Genomic DNA, 13103 nt, shown 5'->3' with positions numbered 1-13103 from the left:
GCGAAAAACCTGCATCCTACCTGCATACAACATGATCTTTGATAATATTCCTGGGACATCTTGCCCAGGCAACAGTTTTTGGAAAATTTACTTAAATCTTACTGCACCAGGTAGAAATACAGATAAAGTTCCATTGGTTGGTTGGTTGGTTGGTTGGTTGGTGGGGGTTTTAGGGTTGTTTTTTTTTGTTTTTGGTTATTTTCCCAGTGTTTCTCTACTAGCCTAGTGACCCAGCCCACTTAAAATAACCAGTTTTAAACTCTGGTCTAATAAACAGATGAATTCAGATTTGTGCTAAGGATTTAAATTGATAGAAATAAAACTGGAGAATTTTTTTTTCTTTTTGTTTTTTTTTGAGGGTCTAGATTATTTTGAAATCCCCAGAGGATAGGGTAGTTTCTTATCTTTTGGTTACGTTTTAGGTCGTTCAAGCCCTCAGTTAGACCCTTTGAGAAAAAGCCCAACCATGGAACAAGCAGTACAGACCGCCTCGGCCCACTTACCTGCTCCAGCACCTGTTGGGAGAAGGAGCCCTGTATCAACCAGGCCTTTACCATCTACCAGCCAAAAAGCAATAGAGAATCAAGAGCACAGGCGAGGTAGAACTTTAGCTATTTACTATTCATTGATTGACTGATCAACATTTTCCATTCACCTTATTTTTCATTAAAAAGATTTACTGTATGTGAATGATCCTAGAAGGTTTAAACTGAACTTGATAGAATGTTCAGTCTTTCCAACTTGACTCAAAGTAGTGATGGTGGTGGGGGTATAGATTTTTTGCTTTTATTTTGGGTTCCTTTGTTTTTCCCATTTTGAACTTAAAGTTTCTAATTTTGTGTCCTGAGCTCATTCCTGACTTTGTATGTCTTTTATAGCTGAAGTACACAAAGTTTCAAGACCAGAAAATGAGCAACTCAGAAATGATAGCAAGAGACAAATAGGTAAGTTACTTGAATCTGAAAGCCATATTCTGTGCTTCTCAATTAAAAAGAACATTTGATGCATAATTACTATTAAAAAATCAAAGCCTGGGGCACCTGGGTGCCTCAGTGGTTTTAGGCCTCTCTGCCTTCAGTTCATGTCGTGATCTCAGGGTCCTGGAATTGCAGCCCGCATCAAGCTCTCTGCTCAGCAGGAAGCCTATTTCCCCCTCTCTCTGCCTGCTGCTCTGCCTCCTTGTGATCTCTCTCTGTGTGTGTGTGTGTGTCAGATAAATAAACAAAATTTAAACAAAAAAGAAAGAAAGCCTTCGGGGTTATCTGGGTGACTCAGTGGGTTGAGCGTTCAGCTCTTGATTTCAGCTTAGCTCATGATCTTAGGGATTGTGGAGTCAAGCCCCATATCAGGCTCTGTGCTCAGCAGGGAGTCTACCTAAGATTTTCGCTCTCCCTCTCTCTCAAATAAATAAATTTTTAAAAAACAAAATGGGGACACTGGCTGGCTCAGTGGGTTAAGCCTCTGCCTTTGACTTGGGTCATGATCTCAGGGTTCTGGGATCGAGTCCCGCATCGGGCTCTCTGCTCAGCAGGGAGTCTGCTTCCCCTCTCTCTCTGCCTGTCTCTCTGTCTACTTGTGAGCTAGCTCGCTCTCTGTCAAATAAATAAATAAAATCTTTAAAAAAAAAAAAAAGGCAAAATGAAAGCTTGGAGTTTCACTGGGGAATTAGCACTGGGGAGTCATCCTAGGAGTAGCGCTGGGGAGTTTCATTGTTGTAGCAGAGCATTTCTTTATCTTAATTATGGTAGTAGTGGTACAGATGTATACATGTAGCAAAATGTTATAGAACTATATATAAAGATATACTAGAAAATTAATATCTCCCAAACTGTTGAAATATGGGGCGCCTGGGTGACTAGTGGGTTAAAGCCTCTGCCTTTGGCTCCGGTCATGATCCTGGGGTCCTGAGATCAAGCCCTGCATTGGGCTCTCTGGAGAGCAGGAAGCGTGCTTCCTCCTCTCTCTCTGCCTGCCCCTCTGTTTACTTGTGATCGCTGTCAAATAAATAAATAAAATCTTTAAAAAACAAACAAACAAACCTGAAATCTGAGTGAGGTTTATAGTATAGTTATATTGTGCTGGTGTCAGCTTCCTGATTTTAGTAATGTACAGTAATTAAAATATTATTGTTAGAGGGGAAGCTAGATAATGGGCATATAGGACCACTCTGTACTATTTTTTCAATTTTTTTATCTAACTGTTTTAAAATAAAAGTTTTTTTAAAATCACCATTACATTTCTGGAATGAACTCTACTTGATGGGACACAGTTGTCTTTCAGTATATTGAATTTACCTGCCACCAAGATTTATACACTTACATTTGCAGTGTTGAGTGATTTCCTCTTTAGTACTGTCTTTTGTGTTGTTTTATGTTTGTCAGTTTCAGGTTAACATTATAAAATTGTTTTCATTGTTTTCTGTGCTTTTAGGAGTGGATTTATCTGTACCTTGAAGGTTTGAGGTGTTCTCATTATAATTATTTAAGCCCTGAGCTTTTTGTCCTTTAAGTAATTGTTCAAGAACTTTTATTTTCTTTCATGATTATTGAGTTAATAAAACTGTACACTTTGTGTTTTGTAATCTATAACATTTATCCCCAGATGCATTTATCAAAACATCTTACCAAAGATAAACTTATGATTTAAAATGTCCAAATTAAAAAATAAAGGCAAGGTGTAATTACCTTGTTTAGGTAATTAGAAAGTGATCTTTCACTTAATTTCAGAAAATGAATACTGAATTTCTCCTGTACATTGCTGTGTATGTTTTTATAGGTGCTACGTGCCATGAAATTTGGGGGTTTTGGTTTGATTTCCTATATTTCACTTTTTGTATTATGGAGAAGAGAAAACTTCTCTCTTAAAATAAGATAATTTTTCAAAAAATAATAATAATAATAAGATAATTGTCATACTACCATCATTTAACGTATAAAGTAATAAGTAAAGTACCTTTCAGTGCACTTCAAAATTCATCCCCCAGAGGTTCATTAACAGAACAGTGACTATTCTTTCAGACTTTTTTTTCCTGAACGATTTTACAAACATAATATACACTTAAACTTTTTTTTTTTTTTTTTTTTAAGACGGAAAGATTGTGCTATATTTACTTCCTGGCTTGTGGCTAGGGTGTTTTTAATAGTGAAGTTGAATGTTTAAAACATCCTGCTTACCTAGTTTTAAGTGTCTGGATATGCTGCTATGGGTTTTTCAAACGTGGGCAGTTTGCAAAACTTCAGCAAACACTGAACATAACCTGTTACCGTGTAGTCACTTTCTGATCTTTGTCACTGTGTATTAAACATTTCACTTAAGTATAATCACTGAATTTATATTCCTTTGTGCTCTGTTTCTGTTAACAGAACATGTACCACTCTTCCATATTCCTCTTTTTTTTTCTTAACACTTCCTCTTGTGTTGGATAATTGGGTTCTCAAGTTTTTATTGTAATTTATGCTATTTTGGTATTGCTTTATCATATTTCATAAATCTTGTTAGCACATTTGACAAGGAATAGATACAGGCAGACTTGAATAGTATGAAGTCATTTAGAGGGAGACAAGAAAGATGAAAGAGGAAGTGGTTGAGACCTAGTGATGCTTTTGTGTGTATATCTGTGATACTTGTGCTTATTAGTATTCATTTATTTTTTTATTCCAAATCTTGGTTCCTGTGATCCTTTCATAGAAAACTTCCTAAATTTTGAGAACCCACTGTATGTTCAGCACTTTGCAGGAATTAGAACTGTAAGCAGAGCAGAGCCCTTTCCTTAAGGAGTACGACAGTAATTTACTGTAGAAGTCTTCAAAACAGTTTGGTTATGCACTCTGAAAAACATGTATGCGTTTGGGCCCCGTAAGTATAAATTTCATGTGTGCTGTTCTCAGTTCACAGTGTATTAGGTTAGTGAAATTTCATTTCTTTTTCCTTTTTAGAAAAAAAATTTTTAAGGATTTGTTTATTTAGAGAGAAAGCTCATGTGTGAGTGTGGGGGAAGGACAGGGAGATGTTAAAGCAGACTCCCTGCAGAGCGTGGAGCCTGACATGGGGCTTGATCTCACAATCCATGAGATCATAACCTGCGCCAAAACCCAAGAGTCAGATACTTGACCAACTGAGCCTCCCAGGCACTCCATTTCATTTTTAGAAAAACTACTAATGTAGTAATGTGTATAGATACTTTTAAAAAGCATTTTTGTTATTGTCCATTTAATAAGACCATAGTAATAGCTTCTGTCTTAAACCAGTTTATTCTTTCTTTATTGACATAGTTCCAGGTGCTCCTTCAGCTCCAAGGAGAGGGCGTGGGGGTCATCGAGGTGGCAGGGGACGATTTGGTATTCGACGAGATGGTCCAATGAAATTTGAGAAAGACTTTGACTTTGAAAGTGCAAATGCACAATTTAACAAGGAGGAAATAGACAGAGAATTTCATAATAAACTTAAGTTGAAAGGTGAGTTTATTTTTCTACTCAGAAAATATTCTTATTTGGCTTATGAATTGTGGATGTTTAATATAAATCTTGACTTTCTGGTATGTGCTTGTTTTTCATTAGAAGATAAACTTGAGAAGCAGGAGAAGCCTGTAAATGGTGAAGATAAAGGAGACTCAGGAGTTGATACCCAAAACAGTGAAGGAAATGCAGATGAAGAAGATCCTCTTGGCCCTAATTGCTACTATGACAAAACCAAATCCTTCTTTGATAATATTTCTTGTGATGATAATAGGTACTGTCTTTTAAGCTTCTCTTATGCTCTTAGGAGGTTGAAGTATCAAATGATTTCCTATAAATTCACTAAGTTTAATGTATACTTAAAAATATCTAAGGACTGCAATTATTTAGTGTTTTGTTTTGCCAGAAGAAAATACTCTGTACTTAAATTTTCAATGATATTACTCCTCGTGAAGAAGAAATAACCATATACTTTTGTTTAGAAATGCATTCACATTTGAAAATTAGTGATTAAACCAAAAGCATTCATCTAGCATCTTAAGTAAGGCCTTTACTTACTCCTCTACACTGTAGTTCAAATGAAGCCATGGCCAAAAATGCTAATGTTACTCTGAAGTTTGCTAGTATAGTAAAAGTTGGCCATATTGTAGCAAATGTGGTTCCAGAAAATTGTCTGCTTAATTAAAGGAGCCAGCATAGCAGGAGTTCTAGAGTTTTTGCTACCCATCCCAAATTTTCCTTCTCCGAATGGTAGTTTGGTGCCACCTGGTGGCAGTTGTCTACTTCAGTGTAAACATGGGGAGGGTGATGATCTGATCTTAGTCCTGGGATTGTACAGCCATAGGACAGCAGCAGTAGCTTCTGACATCAGGTCCAGGGACTGGGCTAGGAGGATACTAGAAACTTTAACTTTCCTAGCACACTGGGACCTACTTTCCTTCTCTTAGCTTCTTGAGACAGTTCCCTTTCCTGGTTTAGTCCTCCTCTCTCACACTGGGGCTGAGGGGAGGTGCAGTCATTTGCCAAGCCTACTGTATTTGAATTCCCATTATATTGGAGGCTGTTATGTTTGTTTCATCAGCTATATTTGAAAGAAACTAGTACTGGTCATATTTTCACATGATGTTTAGCAATAGTATGGGAACATCCTGCCATGGACAGTTTGTGACGACTTAGATAAGGTGCTCATTTTTATTTACTCTTGAGGATTTATTTATTCTTAATTTGGAAATTAGTGCGCCGCATAATTTTCTTGGAAAATGTTCTTAAACCCAGTACACTAGAGACTATTTGTTCTTATAACAGAGAACGGAGACCAACCTGGGCTGAAGAAAGAAGATTAAATGCTGAGACATTTGGAATCCCACTTCGTCCAAACCGTGGCCGTGGCGGGTACAGAGGCAGAGGAGGTCTTGGTTTCCGTGGTGGCCGAGGGCGTGGTGGTGGCAGAGGTGGTACCTTCACCACCCCTCGAGGCTTTCGTGGTGGATTCAGAGGAGGTCGTGGGGGCAGGGAGTTTGCAGATTTTGAATACAGGGTAAGTATTACATGGTTTGGGGTTAGCATGCAGTTTTATGAAATTCAAAATGGTTTACTTTTATTTATTTTGCGTGAATATTTTTAAGCCATTTGTATAACTTCCAATTTGTTTAGTAGTCGGGATTAAGTTGTTTATATAATTTTAAGGAGCAGTAACTTCTTGGCTAGTGGGTCCAAAGTTTTTAACTGCTTTCTTTTCAATTGGAGGAAGTAAGAGATAGAACTACAAGATAGGGGTGGGAGGGGCTTTTTTTTTTTTTTTTTAATATAAAACATGGTTTTAGATTTCATGGACTAGTAAAATTATCCCCCCCAAAATATTAGAAAGTGATTTAGGGTTTTTTCCCTTTTTGCGGGGGGGAGTCCATGGGGGATTATTAAAGAAATACCCAAAAAGACTATATCATATCACCTTTATTTTATACTACAAAGTGTGTAAAGAGTCAAGGAAGGACATTCTCCAAACTGGAAAGCATCCATAGCAGCCAACATTTATATGGTATTTTGCATGTGTTAGACATTGTTCTAAATGTTTTTCACATATTAACTCACTTAAATCTCACATGAACTCTTTAAAGATAGTTCTTACCACTATTTTACAAAAGAAGAAATAGGTATAAAGATATTAAATACCTTGTTCGAGATCAGCTAGTAAGTGATGCTGTACACTCATGAGCCTCGTAAGTTTGTTCCTGAGTCAGTGCTCTTAATTTAGTTTTATGGAAAATGCAACTGCATTTTCCCTGGTTTTCTTCTTTTACCTTTATTTTGAAAATATTGTGATATATTGGCATTTGAGAACTGCTGCTAGAAAACTATGTAGCTCTGTATAGTATGTTTATATGTATAGTTAATTTACTAAAAGGAGTCTGTAGATGAAGTCAGAGTCACTCTCCTAGTTTATTGATTTTTAGGTTCAGCAGAGAGGAAGGTTATGTAATCACAGAATAGATCAAAATCCCCTTGTAACGAGATCTACTAGGAATTACAAAGGGCAGCTGGAAACAAAAAGACCTTCTGGCAGGAATTTTATTGTCCATTATTTGAAACTGCCCATTGTTGAGATCCCCCTTGAAGAATCGATGTTAGTGGCTTTGGGTTCTGGTCTGTTAATTCTGACACCTCTGATATTATATCATCTGACACTGAAAATTAGCTTCAAGTCACTAGCTCAGGCTGTCCAGCCATGGTGGCCTGGTATAGCTACAGGACTTAAAACTTGCAAAATTTCCATTCTAGCTGGGAGACTATGTCTTAGGAGTTACAGAATGCCCACTGCTTGTCACTGTTATTCTTACTACTGCCCTTGCCAGTGGTCAGTAGCCTTTTCACAGATTTTTGCCCTTAACCCTCCTGAAGTATTTGACACAGATAACCACCCACTAGCCCTTCTAGTTTTTAAAAATACTGTTATTTTTAGGGCATTTTTGTCTTTTTCTTAAAAATAACACGTGTTCCAGGGCACCTGCTGGCTCACTTGGTAGAGCATGCAACTCTTGATCTTGGGGTTGTAACTTTGAGTTCCATGTTGGGTGTAGAGATTACTAAAAAATAAATTTTTTTAATATAAGGTCTTTAAGAATAATATAATAACATATGTTCCTCAACACAGCCTGTAAACACTTCATGATATGCTTCTCAATTCAGAAGTCTTGTACTGGCTCTTGTCCTTTTTGCCATTGGGGCTCCCCTTTTCTTTACTCACTCTGCTGCAGATATGTGGATCACCTTCTTGCTCTTGTTCAGTGCCAAGCTTATTCTTATCTCAGGACCTTTTCACCCATTCCTTCTGCCTAGAATGTTCAGTTTGCTCCTTAAAAGCTTTCATGCTCCGGGTGCCTAAGTGGCTCAGTCGGTTAAGCATCTGCCTTTAGCACTGGTCATGATCCCAGAGTCCACGAGACCAACTCCTGTATTGGGCGTCCCACTCCATGGGGGGTCTGCTTCTCCCTCTGACCCTTTCCCCTCTCGTGTTTTCTCTCTCTCTCTCTCTAACTAAATAAATAAAATCTTTAAAAAAATAAAAGCTTTTATGCTCATGTTTGTGATTGCTCTTCTGCCCCCTTCTTTCTTGACCTTACCTCTCTCCCCTCCCCTTTCTTTCCTCCTCCTCTTGTGAACTTGTTGATACATAGCTTTTAAGGTTCCAGTTTTTAGCTGGGACCTTATGTGCTTCTACCTGCATCTCTCCATCTTATCTGCTTTATGTCCTTTGACCTTCTTTAAAATGACCTTACCATCTTCTTGGCTTCCCCCCGCCCAGCACCCTCACTAGCTGACAGTGCGGTATAGCCCCTTTCCACACTACCGCATTTGTTCCTATTCGCTATCCCTGCCCGCTACCGTAATAACCCTCTGATTGGTCTGCAGACGTTTGGTCTCTTTCCCTCACTTTAGGCAGATCAGCTATCTGTTGAAGAACCTGTGACAGCTCCTTGTTGAAGACCACATGGAGTCAACTTGTCTTGAGGAAAAGAATGCTTACTTTAAACTCGGATCCTGATGAGAATTCTAGTGGTTGTTGCCACTGTGACTTCAGTTGCCTCGTTAAATCTTTCAGGCCCTCGGTTTTTACATTTTTGGAAGCAGAGTTACGCTTTTATCAAATACACATTTTTTTAAATGTTTTATTAACATATAATCTATTATATGTTAATCTATTATGAGTCCCAGGGGTACAGGTCTTTGTCAAATACACATTTTAAAGATCATTAAGGTCTCAGAGTTATAAAGCATCTGAGAAGTCAGAGCTCCTGGCCAAGCTGTGAGTCCTGAAGTATCCCTTTAGGGGCTGCCAGCTTACTTCTAAAAGCATCCATCCTACCCCAGGGGTAGTTCAATTAGTAGGATTCCACAGTGTGGGTGAAGATCTTTCCCCTTTTATCTTCATTCTTAGTTTCACTCTAGCCTTATAAACACACAGAATATACAGACTCCTCCATGATAATTCCTCAAATATTTGAAGCAGCAGCTGTCATCTCATCTCTGAGATTGGACAGTTATTTCTCATTATCTAAACGGTCTTCAGTAAATCTTTAAATAACTGCTGTGTGCATAGTACTCGCATTTATTAATTTAGACTTTTGTAGCTCTGTCTCTGTTCATCAAATTTGAGCCCCCAGTGAAATCCCGTCTCACACGTTGCAGAACTAGAATTCATCGTAGAAGTTGTCTGCATGCGTCTTTATCCACATTAGTGTATCCTTGACAAAATAGTCCAGCCTCTGTTTGGGTGTTTCAAGGCATGATAGATCAACAGAGCCCTAGATGTTGCCCTGGTGGTAAGGTTCTAATGTGACATTGTACTGCCTGCTCTTCTTACTCTGTGCGGATCCCACTGCTATAATATCCAGCCCCGTTTCTCATTGTGCTTTAAGGTGTTTGGTTCAAGCAAGTTGACTCGTGGTCAGTGCTTATACATACTGTCCTTGATTCCAACTTTAACCTCATTTTGTTGACCAAATATAATGAAGTCTTCATGTATAGCATGCACTGTGCTGGATATTAATGGTAAGCAAGATGGGTGCAGTCCCAGCCTTGTTAGTGTTTTAGTCCAGTGGGGAGAGAGACACAGCTAAAGGTCAAGTTTCACATCTTTCACAGTCTTCTCCAAGGTTTGCTCTGTCCTTGGAAACTTCTCTTCCTGCACTGATTTCTTCCTTTTCTGACTCCTGTGGATCTGCTTTCATCGGTACACGTTTTAAATACACTCATGTTCCATATTTCATGTATTTTTGTTCCGCATTTCCAGCTGCATACAAGCCTCTTGACGTTAGTAAACGTGTATTCTACTTTTAATTTTCACCAGCAGACATGGAACCGTAGTAGGCTTAAAGTAAGTGCTCATCATGTTGATTAGTAATACACTACTTCAGCCTTGAGTAAGGTAGGAGGTCCATCAGTGTGATTAGTCCTTGTTTGTCCATTCCAAAGTTAAATGACCCTTACATCTGGCATGAGAGCCCTGACCTCACATTCTCCACCTTCTAAATCATACCACCTGGCACCTTTAGAGGCGGAAATAGATATTGATCACTATTAAATGAAGAAAATTCACCTTTAAGGATTAAACTCCTTTCTAAAACTACATCTGAATCTTCTCAGAGAAACGGAGGTTATTGGCATTTACAGCAGCCTTCATGTAATGCGTTGACTTTCTTCTTTGTGCTCTGTTGGCATGAATCGTTAGTTTTGAGGTGCGCATAAGCAAGTCTGGTTGTTGAATGAAAACATAGGCAAGGTAGGATTGTAGATTTTTAGAACTCCTTAAAAATACCAGCTGAACTCTAAACTCTCTCTCACCCTGCCCCCAGTATATAGTTAGGAAACCAGCAACCCAGAGAGGTTAACTCTCGTGATCTGGGTACAAACTAGTAAAGCCAAAACTTACTCTCTTTGACTTCTAGTCCAGTTTTCCTTGAGGATAATGTTAGAAGCATAAAATTGTGTTAATAAGGTTGGTCCTGTGGTGCTTTGTGGGGGTGGGGGATGAGGAGATTAGTTTGGGTTTGTAGTAAGAATATAGTTAGCTCCTATTTTATATGCTGCTGCTGCTGCTGCTGCTGCTGCTGCTGCTGCTGCTGCTACAGAGGTTAAGTAAGCCACCATGGTAGGTGAGACAGATTACCTCCTGTTTGAGTCTTTTTCTTCAGATAGGGTCCAGAAACAAAGAGGTAACCCAAATGACTTAGCATGGTACTCTCTCTCCCTTTCCCCCTTTCATTTTCTCCTCTCTTTCCCTCTACTTCTCTGTATCCCTCTACCCCTCTCTCCTCTCTCCCTCTTTCTTTCTTTTTTTTACCTTTCAGAAAACCACAGCTTTTGGACCCTAAAATAGGTCTGGATTGATCGTACAACTTTCTGAAAGGTAAAAAAAATAAATAAATAAAGTTGGGGCATTTGAAGGTTCACTTTGGTGGGAGATTGTGGGGGTGGGATTATCTTCAGTTTATTCCTTTCTGCACCAATTTATACCATGCCATATGTATTCCAATTTAATGACATTGTGCAAGTGGTTTGGTGCTATATACACAGATAAAGTTAAGTCTTTAACATTGGAAATAATGTATTTCTAACAGTCAGGATGAGAATCAGCAGTAAAAATCAGGTATATGATAACAGTTAGTCCTGAGGAAAATAGTAGCCCCTGGCTCTGGTGTTATGTAAAGGCCTTTTGATTAGGTTTAGCCTCATTGGAAAGCTAAAGGCTCCTTGAGACTTTTGTTTTTTCCCGGTTACTTTTTAAAAATCACCCAGTCAACTCTTGATTATCAGAACTTATTTTGAACTTAAAAGTTATCCTTTTAAAATGAATTTCTAAATCATTGCTTTCTCCTGGCATGAAACCTGGGAGAGAAATGTTATTTTACTGTCTGGATATTTTATTGCTCAGTAAAGACATCAGAGACTTCAGGATTTTATTAATCCTTTTCCAGAGTATGTTGTCAATTGTATTTGATAATTTTGACTGCTAAGTTGAAGGTTTAAGTTTGTCATTGTGTTTAAAAATTACTAAGATCTAAGCAAAGATAGTGAGGTATGCCTGTATCTTAGGGGCCTTCTCGCTAGAACCAGCCCACACCACACCACCACTGCTGTAACCTCTACTAACTAGAAAATGCAGTTAACAAGTAATGAGCTACTGCTGGGTGTAGAAGGTGTAAAATGTTTCCTGGAAATTAGTGAAATGGATTTATACATGAAAGGGAAAAGAGGGCATATTTGAAAGTAATGAGAAATACACTTAAGTAAATTAGAAGTACTATTTCTAAACCAATAGTTTGAAACATGAGCTAATTTTTTTTTCCTTTTTAGAAAGACAACAAAGTTGCTGCATAGTCTACAAAGAAGTCTTTGAAAATAGGTGAATTTCTAGCTCTTCATGGTCCTGAGAATTGGTTTCAGTCTTTGAGAAGAATGAAGAAGTGAATTTGCTGTATATTTGTCACCAGCACTGGGTTTTTGTTTGTTTGTTTGTTTTTCTGCTTAATTTCAAAGATATAATGCAGTTACTTTTGAGGGGGGAAGGCTCATCTTAAAAAATGAGCATTAAATATATATGGAATAGCAGAAGGTTAAGTAATTTCTTATGTATAGTTAAACTACAGCAGTACTTCAATGGGACTTAATAAGTATTTTTTCATCACTGAAAGGATTTTTCTTATCACTAAATTGTATTTGGCAATTATTGTAAGTTGCCTGCAGATAGGGCCGTGATACTGTGTTTTGAGCCACAGAAGGTTGTGTGTATGTATGTGTGCGTGCGCGTGTGTATGTGTCTATATCTTGCTCTCTTTCTTTCTTTTTGGAAATCCTGTAATATCCCTTTTGAGGTAGCTTATTTCGTCAATTAATTAGGGTGCTGGATGGTAGAGAATTTTGTCAGTCAACTATGTACACACAGTAAATACTGTTTCTTAGGCAAAGGTAACTTTTTTATATAGTTGTAAAATTCCATTATATTCCATTGCCAAAGAAACATTAAGAACTTTGTATAGCTGTATAAAAAGCAACTAATTTTTTAAAGAATAAACATTTTAAAGTCAGCAAACATACTGTGTCCTTGCAGAAGTTGATGTGCTGAGGAGCAGAGCTATGGGTGGTGGGTCTTTTTTCATAGCTTTCCAGGCTTGAGAGTTTTGATTTTGATTTTTTTTTTTTAATGTTTGGAACATAAATGAAGATTTGATACATTCTTCCATTATCTGAAAAGGATAAATTACTCATACTCATTGTAAGAACTTCATTTTATAACAAATGGCATATCACAGGATTTGTCCAAATAATAAATATTTTCAGTATATGAATGTAAATAATCATAGATAAGAATGTACTTAGCTGTATTTTCAAATAAGCACCCTCCCCTTTTTTAAGACAATAAAACTGGGCATCGATTAACCTGTTCTTCCTGATATGCCTGGAATTTTGTTGTGATATCTTGATTCATTCCATTATATTTCAGGAGGATTCAGAGTGCTAGAAATTATTTTGGCAACCTATAAGATATCCTAACACTGGTCTTTGGGCCTGTGGCCCACAAATGACTCGGTAATAGAGTTCATTGCTAATTATAAATCACTAGTAAATCTTTTTGATATTTTAAGCTATAGT

General features: G+C 37.7%; 1 protein-coding gene across 4 annotated transcripts in view; it reads left to right on the top strand.

The window, feature by feature from the left end:
- LSM14A (LSM14A mRNA processing body assembly factor) overlaps window positions 1–12896 on the top strand; it is a 55961-nt gene extending 43065 nt beyond the window's left edge. Inside the window, exons 5-11 of one of the 4 annotated variants that reach the window (XM_059382762.1) lie at window positions 423–599; window positions 879–944; window positions 4272–4454; window positions 4557–4728; window positions 5760–5991; window positions 10802–10860; window positions 11808–12896. In XM_059382762.1, coding sequence (XP_059238745.1) covers window positions 423–599; window positions 879–944; window positions 4272–4454; window positions 4557–4728; window positions 5760–5991; window positions 10802–10825 — 854 coding nt within the window. In that variant the 3' untranslated portion in view covers window positions 10826–10860; window positions 11808–12896. The remainder of the gene's footprint in view (window positions 1–422; window positions 600–878; window positions 945–4271; window positions 4455–4556; window positions 4729–5759; window positions 5992–10801; window positions 10861–11807) is intronic. The other 3 variants (XM_059382764.1, XM_059382763.1, XM_059382765.1) reach the window with 3 other exon arrangements.
- The last annotated feature ends 207 nt before the right edge of the window (window positions 12897–13103 follow it).

Source organism: Mustela nigripes, chromosome 17 (genome assembly GCF_022355385.1).
Source record: "Mustela nigripes isolate SB6536 chromosome 17, MUSNIG.SB6536, whole genome shotgun sequence".
Lineage (NCBI taxonomy): Eukaryota > Metazoa > Chordata > Mammalia > Carnivora > Mustelidae > Mustela > Mustela nigripes.
Note: the sequence above shows the minus strand (reverse complement) of the source record. Positions and strands in the feature narration are given on the sequence as shown.